The 12,950-nt window shown below is 35.9% G+C and overlaps 1 protein-coding gene across 4 annotated transcripts in view; it reads right to left on the bottom strand.

Moving 5' to 3' along the window:
• The window catches only part of slgA (proline dehydrogenase slgA), a 102,225-nt gene extending 95,162 nt beyond the window's left edge, over positions 1-7,063 (bottom strand). For 2 of the 4 annotated variants that reach the window (XM_068393733.1, XM_068393732.1), the window contains exon 1: positions 6,691-7,063. In XM_068393733.1, the coding sequence (XP_068249834.1) occupies positions 6,691-7,011 (321 nt within the window). In that variant the 5' untranslated portion in view covers positions 7,012-7,063. Of the gene's footprint in view, positions 1-6,211; positions 6,639-6,690 lie in introns of those variants that run through there. The other 2 variants (XM_068393734.1, XM_068393735.1) reach the window with 2 other exon arrangements.
• Positions 7,064-12,950: the final 5,887 nt, after the last annotated feature.

Here is a 12,950-nt window from a genome sequence, read left to right as displayed (position 1 = left end):
CTTAAAGCAAATAAGCAAACCCTTCCTTGTCATACATCTCCCTACCCATAAATCCATAAGTTTAGTTTTCCTTCATTTAACGCCCCAGAATATCAACCTATTACTGCCAGTCGTCTGTGTGTATGGTTTAGGGCCAGAATTTCCCGGGGCATTAAGATCAAGAGGCCTAAACCTGGTCGTTTAAGGTCATTGGGATCGAATGACATCCTCACTGCCAGAGCTAGAAGCTGGGCAGATAACACTTCCATTCCCAGGAAGATAATAGGACTCGACTTGAGTGCATCATAAAACTGTGAAGTACTGAATCAGGGGTTGCCGAGATGTTGATGAGGCGCCTGTGCGAGTTTGAAGATTTGAAAGAGGCATATACACATATATACAAATGATCAGGGGATATGTCACCTCTCCACCCACGCTATGACCCGAGAGTGGCAGACAATCGCAGCTGAGAGGTTGAGTTGTAAACACTACAACAAACTAATGGGATTAAGCGAGGCTCGAAAACCAGACCCAAGGAATGCGAGTCAACAAACGTTTCCAACAGGCTACTACAAAACCAAAAACTGAAAGTATCAATAAAAAAATTTTGGACGGATATCGCCACCAACTTCTAATTTCATAATTCAACTTCTCTTCTGTCACTTGAAATACGCGACCAATCGCTTTCATTAGTCCAAACTCGATCCACGAAGCAGCGCAAGTGTCTGCCGACACCAATTAATCCAAACTTATTGACAGGGTATACAACTACGAAGAGAGACTTGCAATACATATGAATGAATGTTGTTGGACAGAATCGACTGAGCTGCGCTCCACAGCATTGCAAACGGAACGGGTCTACAAGACTATCGAAGATCCCACTTGACCTGAAAGACAAGACAAGGAACAAGAAGAAGAAGAAGAAAAAGAAGAGGAGGAGGATATACAACGCACAATCTATGCATTAATACGAAATCCCCAAATGGAGAAACAAGAATAGTTTGCATTCAGTGAGAATGATATACAATAAAAGTGGATTTGTAGAATCTTGATAAAGATGGATTGGTCAAATTTGGGAAGCATGGCCCTGCGTTGGGACCGTGGAAGTCATTCTACGTTTATCATTATTATTAGTATTATTTGCTAAGCTACAACCCTAGTTGGAAAAAGCAGGATGCTATAAGTCCAGGGGTTCCAACATGGAAAATATCTCAGCGAGGAAAGGAGACAAGGAAAAAGTGAAAATTTTAAGAACAATAACATTAAAATAAATATTTCCTATATAAACTATAAGAACTTTAACAAAACAGGAGAAAGAGAAATTAGATGGAATAGTGTGCCCGAGTGTAACCTCAAGCAAGAGAACTCTAACCCAAGACAGTGGAAGACCATGGTACAGAGGCTATGGCACTGACCAAGACTAGAGAACAATGATTTGATTTCGGAGTGTCCTTCTCCTAGAAGAGCTGCTTACCATAGCTAAAGTTTCTTCTACCCTTACCAAGAGGAATGTGGCCACTGAACAATTACAGTGCAGTGGTTAACCCCTTGGGTGAAGAAGAATCGTTTGGCAATCTCAGTGTTGTCAGGTGTATGAGGACAGAGGAGAATATGTAAAGAATAGGCCAGACTATTCGGTGTATGCGTAGGCACAGGGAAAATGAACCGTAACCAAAGAGAAGGGGCCAATGTAAGTACTATCTGGCCAGTCAAAGAACCCATAACTCTCTAACGGTAGTATCTCAATGGGTGGCTGGTACCTTGGCCAACCTACCTTTAGTTAAGATAAGAACTGAAATTTAAAAAAGTGGTTGGAAGTAAAAATTCCATAACTTAGTTCTAAATAAACTTAAAACAAAACGTTATTTCTCTGAGCAATAGCCTCGCAAAGTACATTACAAAGCCATATAACAGGATAATCCCTTTGTATTTTAAACTAAGAATTTCCTCAGGTCTTGGAAGAAGGCATTTGCCAAGCACGGAAAGAGAACAGAAGGTACTTTGTACTCAGGTTCAGTACTGAGGGAACGTGTTCTACTGACGAAACCCCGGGTTCAAATGACGACATTGCCGAGAGAGAGAGAGAGAGAGAGAGAGGAGAGAGAGAGAGAGAGAGAGAGAGAGAGAGAGAGAGAGAGAGTGCTATAACAACTCTTAAAGCCATACACCCAAGTTTAAACAATATTTCGAGACAATTTTTTGAAAAAAATCTTTCGATAATCATGTAAATTCCTAACAAACAATTTCTTTGATGAAGGTTGAAATATCAGAGAGAGAGAGAGAGAGAGAGAGAGAGAGAGAGAGAGAGAGAGAGAGAGAGAGAGAGAGAGAGAGAGAGAGAGAGTGCTATAACAACTCTTAAAGCCATACACCCAAGTTTAAACAATATTTCGAGACAATTTTTTGAAAAAAATCTTTCGATAATCATGTAAATTCCTAACAAACAATTTCTTTGATGAAGGTTGAAATATCAGAGAGAGAGAGAGAGAGAGAGAGAGAGAGAGAGAGAGAGAGAGAGAGAGAGAGAGAGAGAGAGAGAGAGAGAGAGTGCTATAACAACTCTTAAAGCCATACACACAAGTTTAAACAATATTTCGAGACAATTTTTTGAAAAAAATCTTTCGATAATCATGTAAATTCCTAACAAACAATTTCTTTGATGAAGGTTGAAATATCAGAGAGAGAGAGAGAGAGAGAGAGAGAGAGAGAGAGAGAGAGAGAGAGAGAGAGAGAGAGAGAGAGAGAGAGAGAGAGAGAGAAAGAATTTTAGCATTCCATTAAATCTCTGATGCAATTTGTTACGATGATATTCTTGGCACACCTCGAGTTCCACCATCGGGTGTGATCAGTGACGGTCTGGCGAAACACTTACAAACAAACACAATATATATATATATATATATATATATATATATATATATATATATATATATATATACACACATTATTACTAGCTAAACAATAACCCTCTCTGGATAAGCAGGATGCCATAAGCCCGTGGGTTCCAACAGGGATATTAGCCCTGTGAGGAAAGAAAATTAAGGAAAGATGGAATACAGTGCCTGAGTTTACTTCAAGCAAGAAAACTCTACCCCCAAGACAGTGGAAGACAATGGTACAAAGGCTACGGCACTACCCAAGACTAGAGAACGGTGGTCTGATTTTGAAGTGTCCTTCTAGAAGAGCTGCTTACCATAGCTAGAGTCTCTTCTACTCACCAAGAGGAAAATAGCCACTGAACAATTAGAGCGAAGAAGTTGATCCCTTGAACGAAGAGGAATTGTTCGGTTATCTTAAGTGTATGAGGAAAGACGAACATGTGGAAAGAATAAGCCAGACTATTTACTTATTAGATAAAGGAAAAACGAGCCGTAACTAGAGAAGGATCCAATATAGTACTATCTGGTTAGTTAAAGGACCCCACATTAAATATATATATATATATATATATATATATATATATATATATATATATATATATATATATATATATATATACATACATATATATATATATATATATATATATATATATATGTGTGTGTGTGTGTGTGTGTATGTGTAAGTAAAATATTTAAATGAAAAAAAAACATAAAACAAAAGAGAAATGATAATCCAACACAAAGACTAATACAATATGTAAGTCCTTGTGACCTTCGCTTTTGAATGAGTCACACTCGACACCGATGCCCTATTTGTATGGTTGTGAATTCCTTGAGATATCACCTTTGCATTAATCTTACGAAAGGTTATCTTGTTGGAATTCCTAAAACTATGTCATTTCTAATGAGAGAGAGAGAGAGAGAGAGAGAGAGAGAGAGAGAGAGAGAGAGAGAGAGAGAGATTATTATGCTTCTCATAACGTAATGAAAAACATACGTAACTAGCAACAAGACCCATAAGTTCGAATCCAAAATTACAGTGACTTTTATGAATAACTTATCTATGAGTGTATTGTCTCGAAACAAATATAAGAGTTTTAAATATATATATATAATTTGTGTGTGTGAATTATTAACGAAACTAAAATTTAAAGTTGAAATTTCGTGTTGGTAATTTATGAATCTCTAATGATTAAAAATTAATTATATCTACTAAAGTGTGCATGTATATATATATATATATATATATATATATATATATATATATATATATATATATATATATATATATATATATATATATATAAAATAGTATATATAGTCTGATTCAACTATGTGATACCATATCAGAACAAAAGTAAAATTGTACGTAAACGAGTGAAAATAAGATTTTAATAAGTGAAAAATAAAAAAATAAAAATACTTTCTACTGTGTATTCTTACAGACAAGTTTACCCAAGAACATAGGTGTCAGAGAAATCACACATCTATGCACAAGACGTGAATGACAAGACACAAGAAATGTGTTAAACCCTGTAGTAACTATCGGACTAAACATTCAAATGGTTAGACCTATGCGTCCTATACACTAAACATTCAAGTAATTAGAGGGTTGAATCCTAACCCACCCACCCACTCCCCAAATATGCAAATGCTTAGACCCAGTCTAAGCTCTCTAAACACTCTACAGCTTGGTCCCTGCACTTGCTAAATCCTTTCCTTCAGAAAGAATTTCCAAGGAGACCTGTTTGGACGAAGATCTTGAATTAGACATGAGAGCAATCAGGATATGATGGAGGGATACGTAGGAATGAATAAGAAGAGGCCACTTAGGTTATACATTGTAATACTTTCCATATGCATAGGAATTACGAACAATAGGCTTGAAGCTTCAGCTTACGCAACTTTCGTGGGAAAAGTAAACAGTCGTCATTGAACCTTGAAACAGAGCTTGAAGATCTGAAGCGAGCTGCAATTAGTTGCAAAAGAAATCCAAATTGAGTTTATGATTAAACTCGTTACTTTGGACACATAAATTACTCTAATGTAAAATTAATTCATACTTGAAATCCGGGTAACTTCTAAGGAATTATGGATAGTCATAAAAAACGTACATCAGATAGTATAAAAATAAGAGCTGTGAACTTTAAATCTGAACAAATAAATAACTGAAACTAAAAGGGACAATCATTGTACACAATGAACAGCTGATGGGCTTCCGAGTATTTTTATAGTAACGTTGACCAACAAACCGTTACATAATAACATGTATTTAAAAAGGGTGCCTAGTAGTATTTTATTCGTACCCTAAGTGGGGTCTTATCATTCATTCCGTCCGTTAAAGGATATTTTATCAAAATGGATTCTAATCAAATGGAATTTAATATGCTGTGAATCAGCGCCATCGACTGAAATAGGTAAAAAAGGGAGTGTAGGGGGAGAGAATGAAAATTATAGATGAGTTTTGAAAGGCAAAGATCAGCGCCACCGGGGAGTGAATGGGAGGGCGAAAATCTGATCAGCGCCATCTATTGCAATGGGGGAAAAGTGTGTATGTGTGATGTCCACAAGCGAGGCCAGCTTCTTCTCCCTTCTATGTCACATTACGTCGTCTGCTGAGGCCGAAATGATTTTGTTCCTCTTTCTGCTGCTCTGGCATAGGCACATGGATTCTGAGAAAGGGGAAGGTGGGGAGAGGGTGTTCGGACGGGCTAGGGGGGATAGAACCGTGAGTGGGAGGGGGTGTGAATGTAGGATAGAAATAGGCCTAAGCCTAAGAAGATAGTTAGACCTCCTTATTCAAGGCCTGCAACATGTCTGCCTTCACTGCTCTCCACCTCTGAGGATAGTACTCACTTCCTCTTCCAAACCAATATAACCCGACAGTAAAAGAAATCTAATTTATGAATCAATGGGAGATTAGACTAAAACTTACCTTACGATTTAAAACAATCTTGATTAGCCTAATAAACTGGCTAAATGCTATTTGTTTTACATTAATTCAACCGTAACTAAAGATTTTATTCTTTATATATTACTGATCAAAGCATTATTGGGATTGATTCGTTTACCTTCATAACAACGAGACTTGTGTTTGTCTGAATTCCCGTCCGGGACTTGTCCAAACAGCACGACCAAACACACACAGATATTCACTGAACCATAAAACTCTTTCTTCTTCTTTAACAAATTAAACTAGACAGAACTAACTTCGCCATCACTCGATCACTACGAATGTAAAGAAATCAATCCTTCATATCGCTTTTGAAGATCATTATTGTTACAATTAGACGATTATAATTATATCTATATATAAAAAAAATCGAGAACTTTATGGACTCCCATCTTACTAGATTTGTTTTGCCTGGCCTGATAAAGGGTTGGTTGGAGGTCAGGTCAGTTGAGGTTGGGGGATCTTGTTCGGTCTCCTTTCTTTCCCTTTTTGTCCTCTTCCTTCTTCTCCATTATCTTGAGGAAGAAGAAGAGACTCTTGGAATGAGAAGAAGAAGAAGATGAAGAAGAAAAAGAAGATAGAGATAGAGAGAAAAAGTTTGAAGAGACCAGTAATGTGACATGTCGGTCGAGTAGAAGTTGGCGACGCTTTAAGGAACCAGAGAAGAGGAGGAGGAGGAGGAGACTGATTGACGGGACTCGATGGCGTTGACGAGAACAGCAAGAAGAAGAGGAGAGGAGGAATTCTGGAGGAAAGGAGAGCCGCCGTTGCACCGGCACACGAAGAGAAGTACGGCAACGACGCCCTCCCTTCCTTCTCCTCGCTCTTTCCCTCATCAGGTGGGACTTCGACTTCCGAGGGCAGCACCTCACGCACCTTGTCATTGTTCTCCACTAGGGGCTTTATGCCACACATTTGGAAGACCAGCATCGCCCTCAGCACCTCCCATGTCGTCTTGCTCTTAAAGGCCGCTTCGTAATCACAGAAGGTCAGGTCGAGCGAGTCTTTCTTCTCGTCCTCGTGAGAAGTGGCGATTCGGCCGTTCTCCTCCACCAACGACGCCGCGGCCGGCGTCGATTTGTGCCGTCGGGATCCGACGGACGAACTCAGGCTCCAGCATATCTTGGTATGCTTGGGGCCATAGCGCACACATGAAGCGAGAGAACGAGGCAACGATGCTACTAACACGGGAGCCATTACTTTACTGAAGGTTCGCTAAGAGCGCGAGCCCGGGTCGGCGCCAACCACCACCGTCGCTCTCTTATGAAAGGTAGATCCATGTGACGATTCGGTGACGTCACGGCCGTTCGGCTTCCCCATTGGCCGCCGCAGAGGCGTGACACTGATTAAGGGGAGGGGTTGAGGCTATACGGCCAGACAGTTTCGAAACACATCCGGCCGAGGGAAACTGGACCTTGTGCCAAAGATATGCAAAGGGCAAAGTGGGGAAACATCAAAGCAGTTCCGAAGGAAGAAGAGCGAGATATTGATCCCACTGTGACGTACACAGGAAAGACTGGGGGTGGGTGGAAATGTGGGGGAGGGGGGGGGGGGGCGTTGGAGGGAAACCGAATGAGGAAGCGGTTGGGAAGCTTGGAATTAAAAAATGTTCAATTTTCTCTGTATTTTCTCGTAATAAGAAATGACATAAGTTACTTTGCATTATTATAAATCCTAAAACGACCTACGAACCCACAAGACAAAAAACAAGCGAAAAAGTGCATTCCTCGTTACTCCATGCCCTCTGCATCATGTACACTACTGCAGTCTACAAACAAACACACACACATACTTACACCTTTCGTGACCTACTGTGACACAGCCATAAAAGGTGGTCAGGTGACGCCACTCTCTTCGAGGTCACTGCGTCGAAGTGCTAGCAAAAGATATCCATGTTATGAAAGTATGAGGAACCTTGAATACAACTGTTTGTGTAAGGTATGAATAATATATGAGCACAGGGTATTTAATTGATCTGGATGTACATAAACAGTTACACACACAAACACACACACACACACACACACACACACACACACACACACATATATATATATATATATATATATATATATATGCATAACTAAAAATTTTATGCGACAAGCATAAAATGTTCTTCCTTAAATAGCAGCTTTGTCTTTCTCTGGAAAGATTCCCTAATAAAGACCATAGCTGGTTATGAATAAATTTTATTGTCTACTGAATAAATGCACATATATACAACACGCACACGGACTGAATTAACACTAACATAGAGATTGGAGTGAAGGGTGTGATAAACTCTACGGATTTCACTTGCCGCATTCAACTTCCCAAGGCTTTCGTATACGTAAGGACATTTACTTCATTCAAATATTTAATTTCGTTAAATAATTCTCAGAATATAATGGAACCAGCCTCCTACAATTTAACGTCCGATAGAAAAGCAATTATTTCATATATATATATATATATATATATATATATATATATATATATATATATATATATATATATATATATATATATATATATATATTAAATTACAAATAACTCTCAGTAAAGATTCAAATAACTTGAACGCTTTTTTTTCTTTGAAAACTAAGACTCTGCTCTCAAGGCCTAACCGATAAGGACTTTGAATTAGTCCTTAATAATAAATGACCTGCATTTTTCACCTGCACATTTCCTCTAAAAAATAATAAATTGAATGCCAAGAAAATATATCCACAAACATACAAGAAAACATACTGTAAGTGAACTGAAGGTTTACAGGCCGCCCACGAATGGAAGAGTCAAGGGACAGTGACAATGACCTAGAGAAATATGATCAGCGACCAAGCCCCCTAATGACTCAGCAGATAGACCTGGTCCTATAGGCTCCCCAAAGCCTCCATCCTTAGTTCACAATGATAGTGAGGTCGCAGACAATAAAGAAACTATCGAGTTTGAGCGAGACTCGAACCCCAGCCCGGCGATCACCATGCAGGGACGTTTCCAATAGGCCACCACAAGCTTAACAAGAACGTAATTGCTTTTCCGATACTCTATTCCAATTAACTGATATCAAAATATAAGCAAACCCAAATGCTCATTTTACAATATATGTCTTTTCGAAGTTTATATTTGGGTCATTCATAACGTATAAGACAAAGATTAACCCAAATCGAAAGATGCGTTAATTAAGGCTTTTAAGCGACATGACATTAACTGCAATGTTACATCTGTGTTATTCTATAATCACCTTTCTGTACAAAAGGATGAACATGGAACCAGCTATCATAAAACTTAATGGGATTTGGTGGAAAAGACATTGAAAACAGACATAGCGAGAAGGATAAAGAGACTTCCTTTTGAATTTGGGTCATATGAATAAACAATAGGATTAGGAAGGTAATTTTTAAAAAATAAATTGTATCTTGGGCACGATAAACAGTCTCCTAGATTTTCTTATCTCTCATTCACACGATAATTCATTAAGACAGACTGCCATATAAGCACCGCTAAAGGAATTCCCTTAAACCATTTCATTAAGAGCCGAGATCTAATTACTTATTAAGAGCCAAAGTCTACAGACCAAAGAACAGAATACCTTCTGGAACATCATCATCTTACCAAGTGACTGGCAATACAAATAAAATTAGTCGTCCATAATGCTTTACCACAAACCCATATTAATATAACCATATAACTGAAAAGGTGTTTTCAGATACTTGGATAATGTTTGGGTAATTATTATCATTATTATTATTATTTTTACTTGCTAAGCTACAGCCCTAGTTAGAAAAGCAGTATGCTATAAGCCCAGGGACTCCAACAGGAAAAATAGCCCAGTGAGGAAAGGAAACAAAGAAAAATAAAATATTTAAGAGTAGTAACAACATTAAAAAAAGATCTCCTAAATAAACTATCAAAACTTTAACAAAACAAGAGGAAGAGAAGTAAGATAGGACAGTGTGCCCGAGCGTACCCTCAAGCAAGAGAACTCTAACCCGAGACAGTGGAATACCATGGTACAGAGGCTATAGCACTACCCAAGATTAGCTGAAAGAACCAGGAAACATACCGTATATACTAAGATTATTTCAAGCCATTTTTTTTCAGTTAGATATATATTCATCTAAATAATTTCATGAGTAATCATTACAAATACATGAAGCTAAAACCATTACATTTATAAAATGGTTGCAAAAATCCCTTTACTTAAAAAATCAATAACTGAAGGGCAGATATAATGCTCGATATATAAGATAGCATAATAAGAAAAGAAAAAAAAATATTTTGTGAAGGACACGTGTTAGTTTCTCATGCAATAAATTCATAAATTTCTTTAAATGGGTTTTCGTAAGCTCTTATATCTCCTTTCTTCGAATCCAGTTTTAAAAAAAGTTGAAATATCTTAAAATAAATATAAAGGAATCATCTCGTTTATATACTAAAGGTTTACATTATTCGGATTAGTTAAGCGATCTGTTATTCCCCAAAAAAATAATGTCTACCATTATCAATTTTTCAGTATGTTATATGTTTCGCTAAAGTTTAAACGTTACTTATCTTTTTCAAGTGTTTTTATCTTCGACCATTCTTTTTCTATCGTTTTTTATAGAGTTTATATTGCACTTCCCAAAAGTTCAAACTCGCAGCAAATGTTTTTGTGTAGAACAAGCTGACATAAGTCTCCTTTTATAGTTTATACATGAAAGATGTTTTGCTTTTACTGTTCATAAAATATTTTATTTTACTTGTTTATTACCTGTCTCCTAGTTTATTTATTTCCTTTCCTCACTGAGCTATTTTGCCCTGTTGGAGCTCATAGGCTTATAGCATCCTGCTTTTCCAACTAATTTTGTAGCTGCTAATAATAATAATAATAATAATCTCTATCTATTTACCATGGCACTTCCAGCATTTTGGGGAGTAGCTGAAATCAAACAAATGAACAAAAGGGAACCTTTCCTCTATCCGCCTGTCCTAGCCTGACGAGGGATTCATCCGAGTTCGGCTGATACTGCTAGGGTGCCACAGCCCACCCACGTGAAGTTAGGAAGTTTATCAGTTACTTTATGTAAGTTCTTTAAGAGTTTAAGCATTAAAGTGTAATTATTTCTTTTGTCTTAGTCTAAGGTTTTATTCAGATTTAATTTTTCAAGTCAAGTGATTATTTAATTTACAGAGTGTAAGTATTTCTTTTGTTTTAGTCTAAGGTTTTATTCAGATTTAATTTCAAGTCAAGTGATTATATAATTTTGAGAGACTAACATTTTTGTCAATCTGTTTTGTTCAGACTTAATATTCTGAGTGATTTATTTTTTTTAATGTAAATTCTTTCAAAGTGTTGTAACTTTTATAAAATATATTTATGGCTGTAAAGAGTGTATTATTTCAATCAGTGTTTATTTCAGTTTCGCTCGTACCCCTGTTGAAAAATCAAAGTAAGAGTTTGTTTGAATAGTTCTTTATAATAATTACCTAGTTTGGTTTTGAGTGTACTTAAAGAGACCTTTGGATATTCAGTGTTTTTATATTTTGCTGTCTGGGAATTATATAACTGTCTCAAAGCTCGGGTATTAATATTTTCAAGTGTAACAGATTTAATGGGAAAAAAAAGTGAGTTTGGAACTCGGGTTGTGTAGCTTGCCAGTCGTAATATATATAATATCATATTTTGGTTCCCAGACACGGGACTATAGTATGAGATATATATATATATATATATATATATATATATATATATATATATATATATATATATATACATATATATATATATATATATATATACATATATATGTATATATATAAACATATTATTATTATACATACCTGCACACATGGCATACACACATATCCATGTACATACACGCACATCCTATGCATGCATATACAATCACACTGGTAACATTTAAAACATACACACACACACACACATATATATATATATATATATATAATATATACACATATATATACATACATATGTGTATATATGAATATATTATCATTATTATTATTATTATTATTATTATTATTATACATACCTGCACACAAGTATACATGGTATATACACATATCTATGCATGCATATACAATCACACTGGTAACATATAAACACACACACACACACACACATATATATATATATATATATATATACATATATATATGTATGTATATATATATATATATATATATATATACACACACACATACATATACACAAAATCTCACATACACGTAGCATTAAAACATATGCATCTACATACATACATATGTATGAAAATACAGTTCAGAGACTAAAATTGTACAACCACATACAATATGAGGTGCATAATTCATAAGGTAGAAACTAAGTGCCACTAAATTCAGACATGCTTGATAAAAATATCCTTTTTTTAAATTTATGAACTGTAAAGATTTCTGCATATAAATCTATCGATTTTGTACATTCCTTGCCCTGGATTAAATTATCAAAACTATTTCATAAAGCTTGACTCTACGACATTTCTTTCTAGTAAGTTATTGAAATGAACTAATTTCTTTGCACATGGCCATTTATTAGCGCGAGTTATTTTATTTCTTACATGGACGAACATTGCATTGTTCTTTTGTTCAAGTCTCTTTTCAAGAGCTTTCACCTGTTTGGCCAGTATAAAATTTTTAACATAAATGACAAGGATTATGAGATACGCATCCTTTTGGTACTGTCAGGAGAATTTTTCATGAGAGCTGTTTTCATTGAGTTATTGTTCTTAAATGCTACACTAACATTGGAATTTTCTAAAAGTTTGGTATATATTTAAAACTAGTACTGTTTGGCAATACAAGTAAGTTTTTTGTATTATAGTTATTTCCCATGTTATTACTTGAGGGACTTTTTGGCGCATCTTAAAGCGGTGTTTAATACCATTTCTTGTTTCTAGTCATAACCATATTTACTTCCCATTCTGGACAGCAAACTTACAATAGTCTAAAAACATTGAAGTGAATATTGATTTCTTAGCATTATTACATTGAATTGAATAGAATTGTTCACATATAGATACTAAACATGAAATTAATATTACATCTATGCAACAATAAAAAAAAGATATAATTAATCCCAAACTCTATAATAAAATCTATTGACACCAAGCCATTCAATTTATCAAAATAGATAT

Source organism: Palaemon carinicauda, chromosome 19 (assembly GCF_036898095.1).
Source record: "Palaemon carinicauda isolate YSFRI2023 chromosome 19, ASM3689809v2, whole genome shotgun sequence".
Classification (NCBI taxonomy): domain Eukaryota; kingdom Metazoa; phylum Arthropoda; class Malacostraca; order Decapoda; family Palaemonidae; genus Palaemon; species Palaemon carinicauda.
The sequence above is the reverse complement of the archived record's forward strand: the minus strand, read 5'-3'. Positions and strand labels throughout refer to the sequence as shown.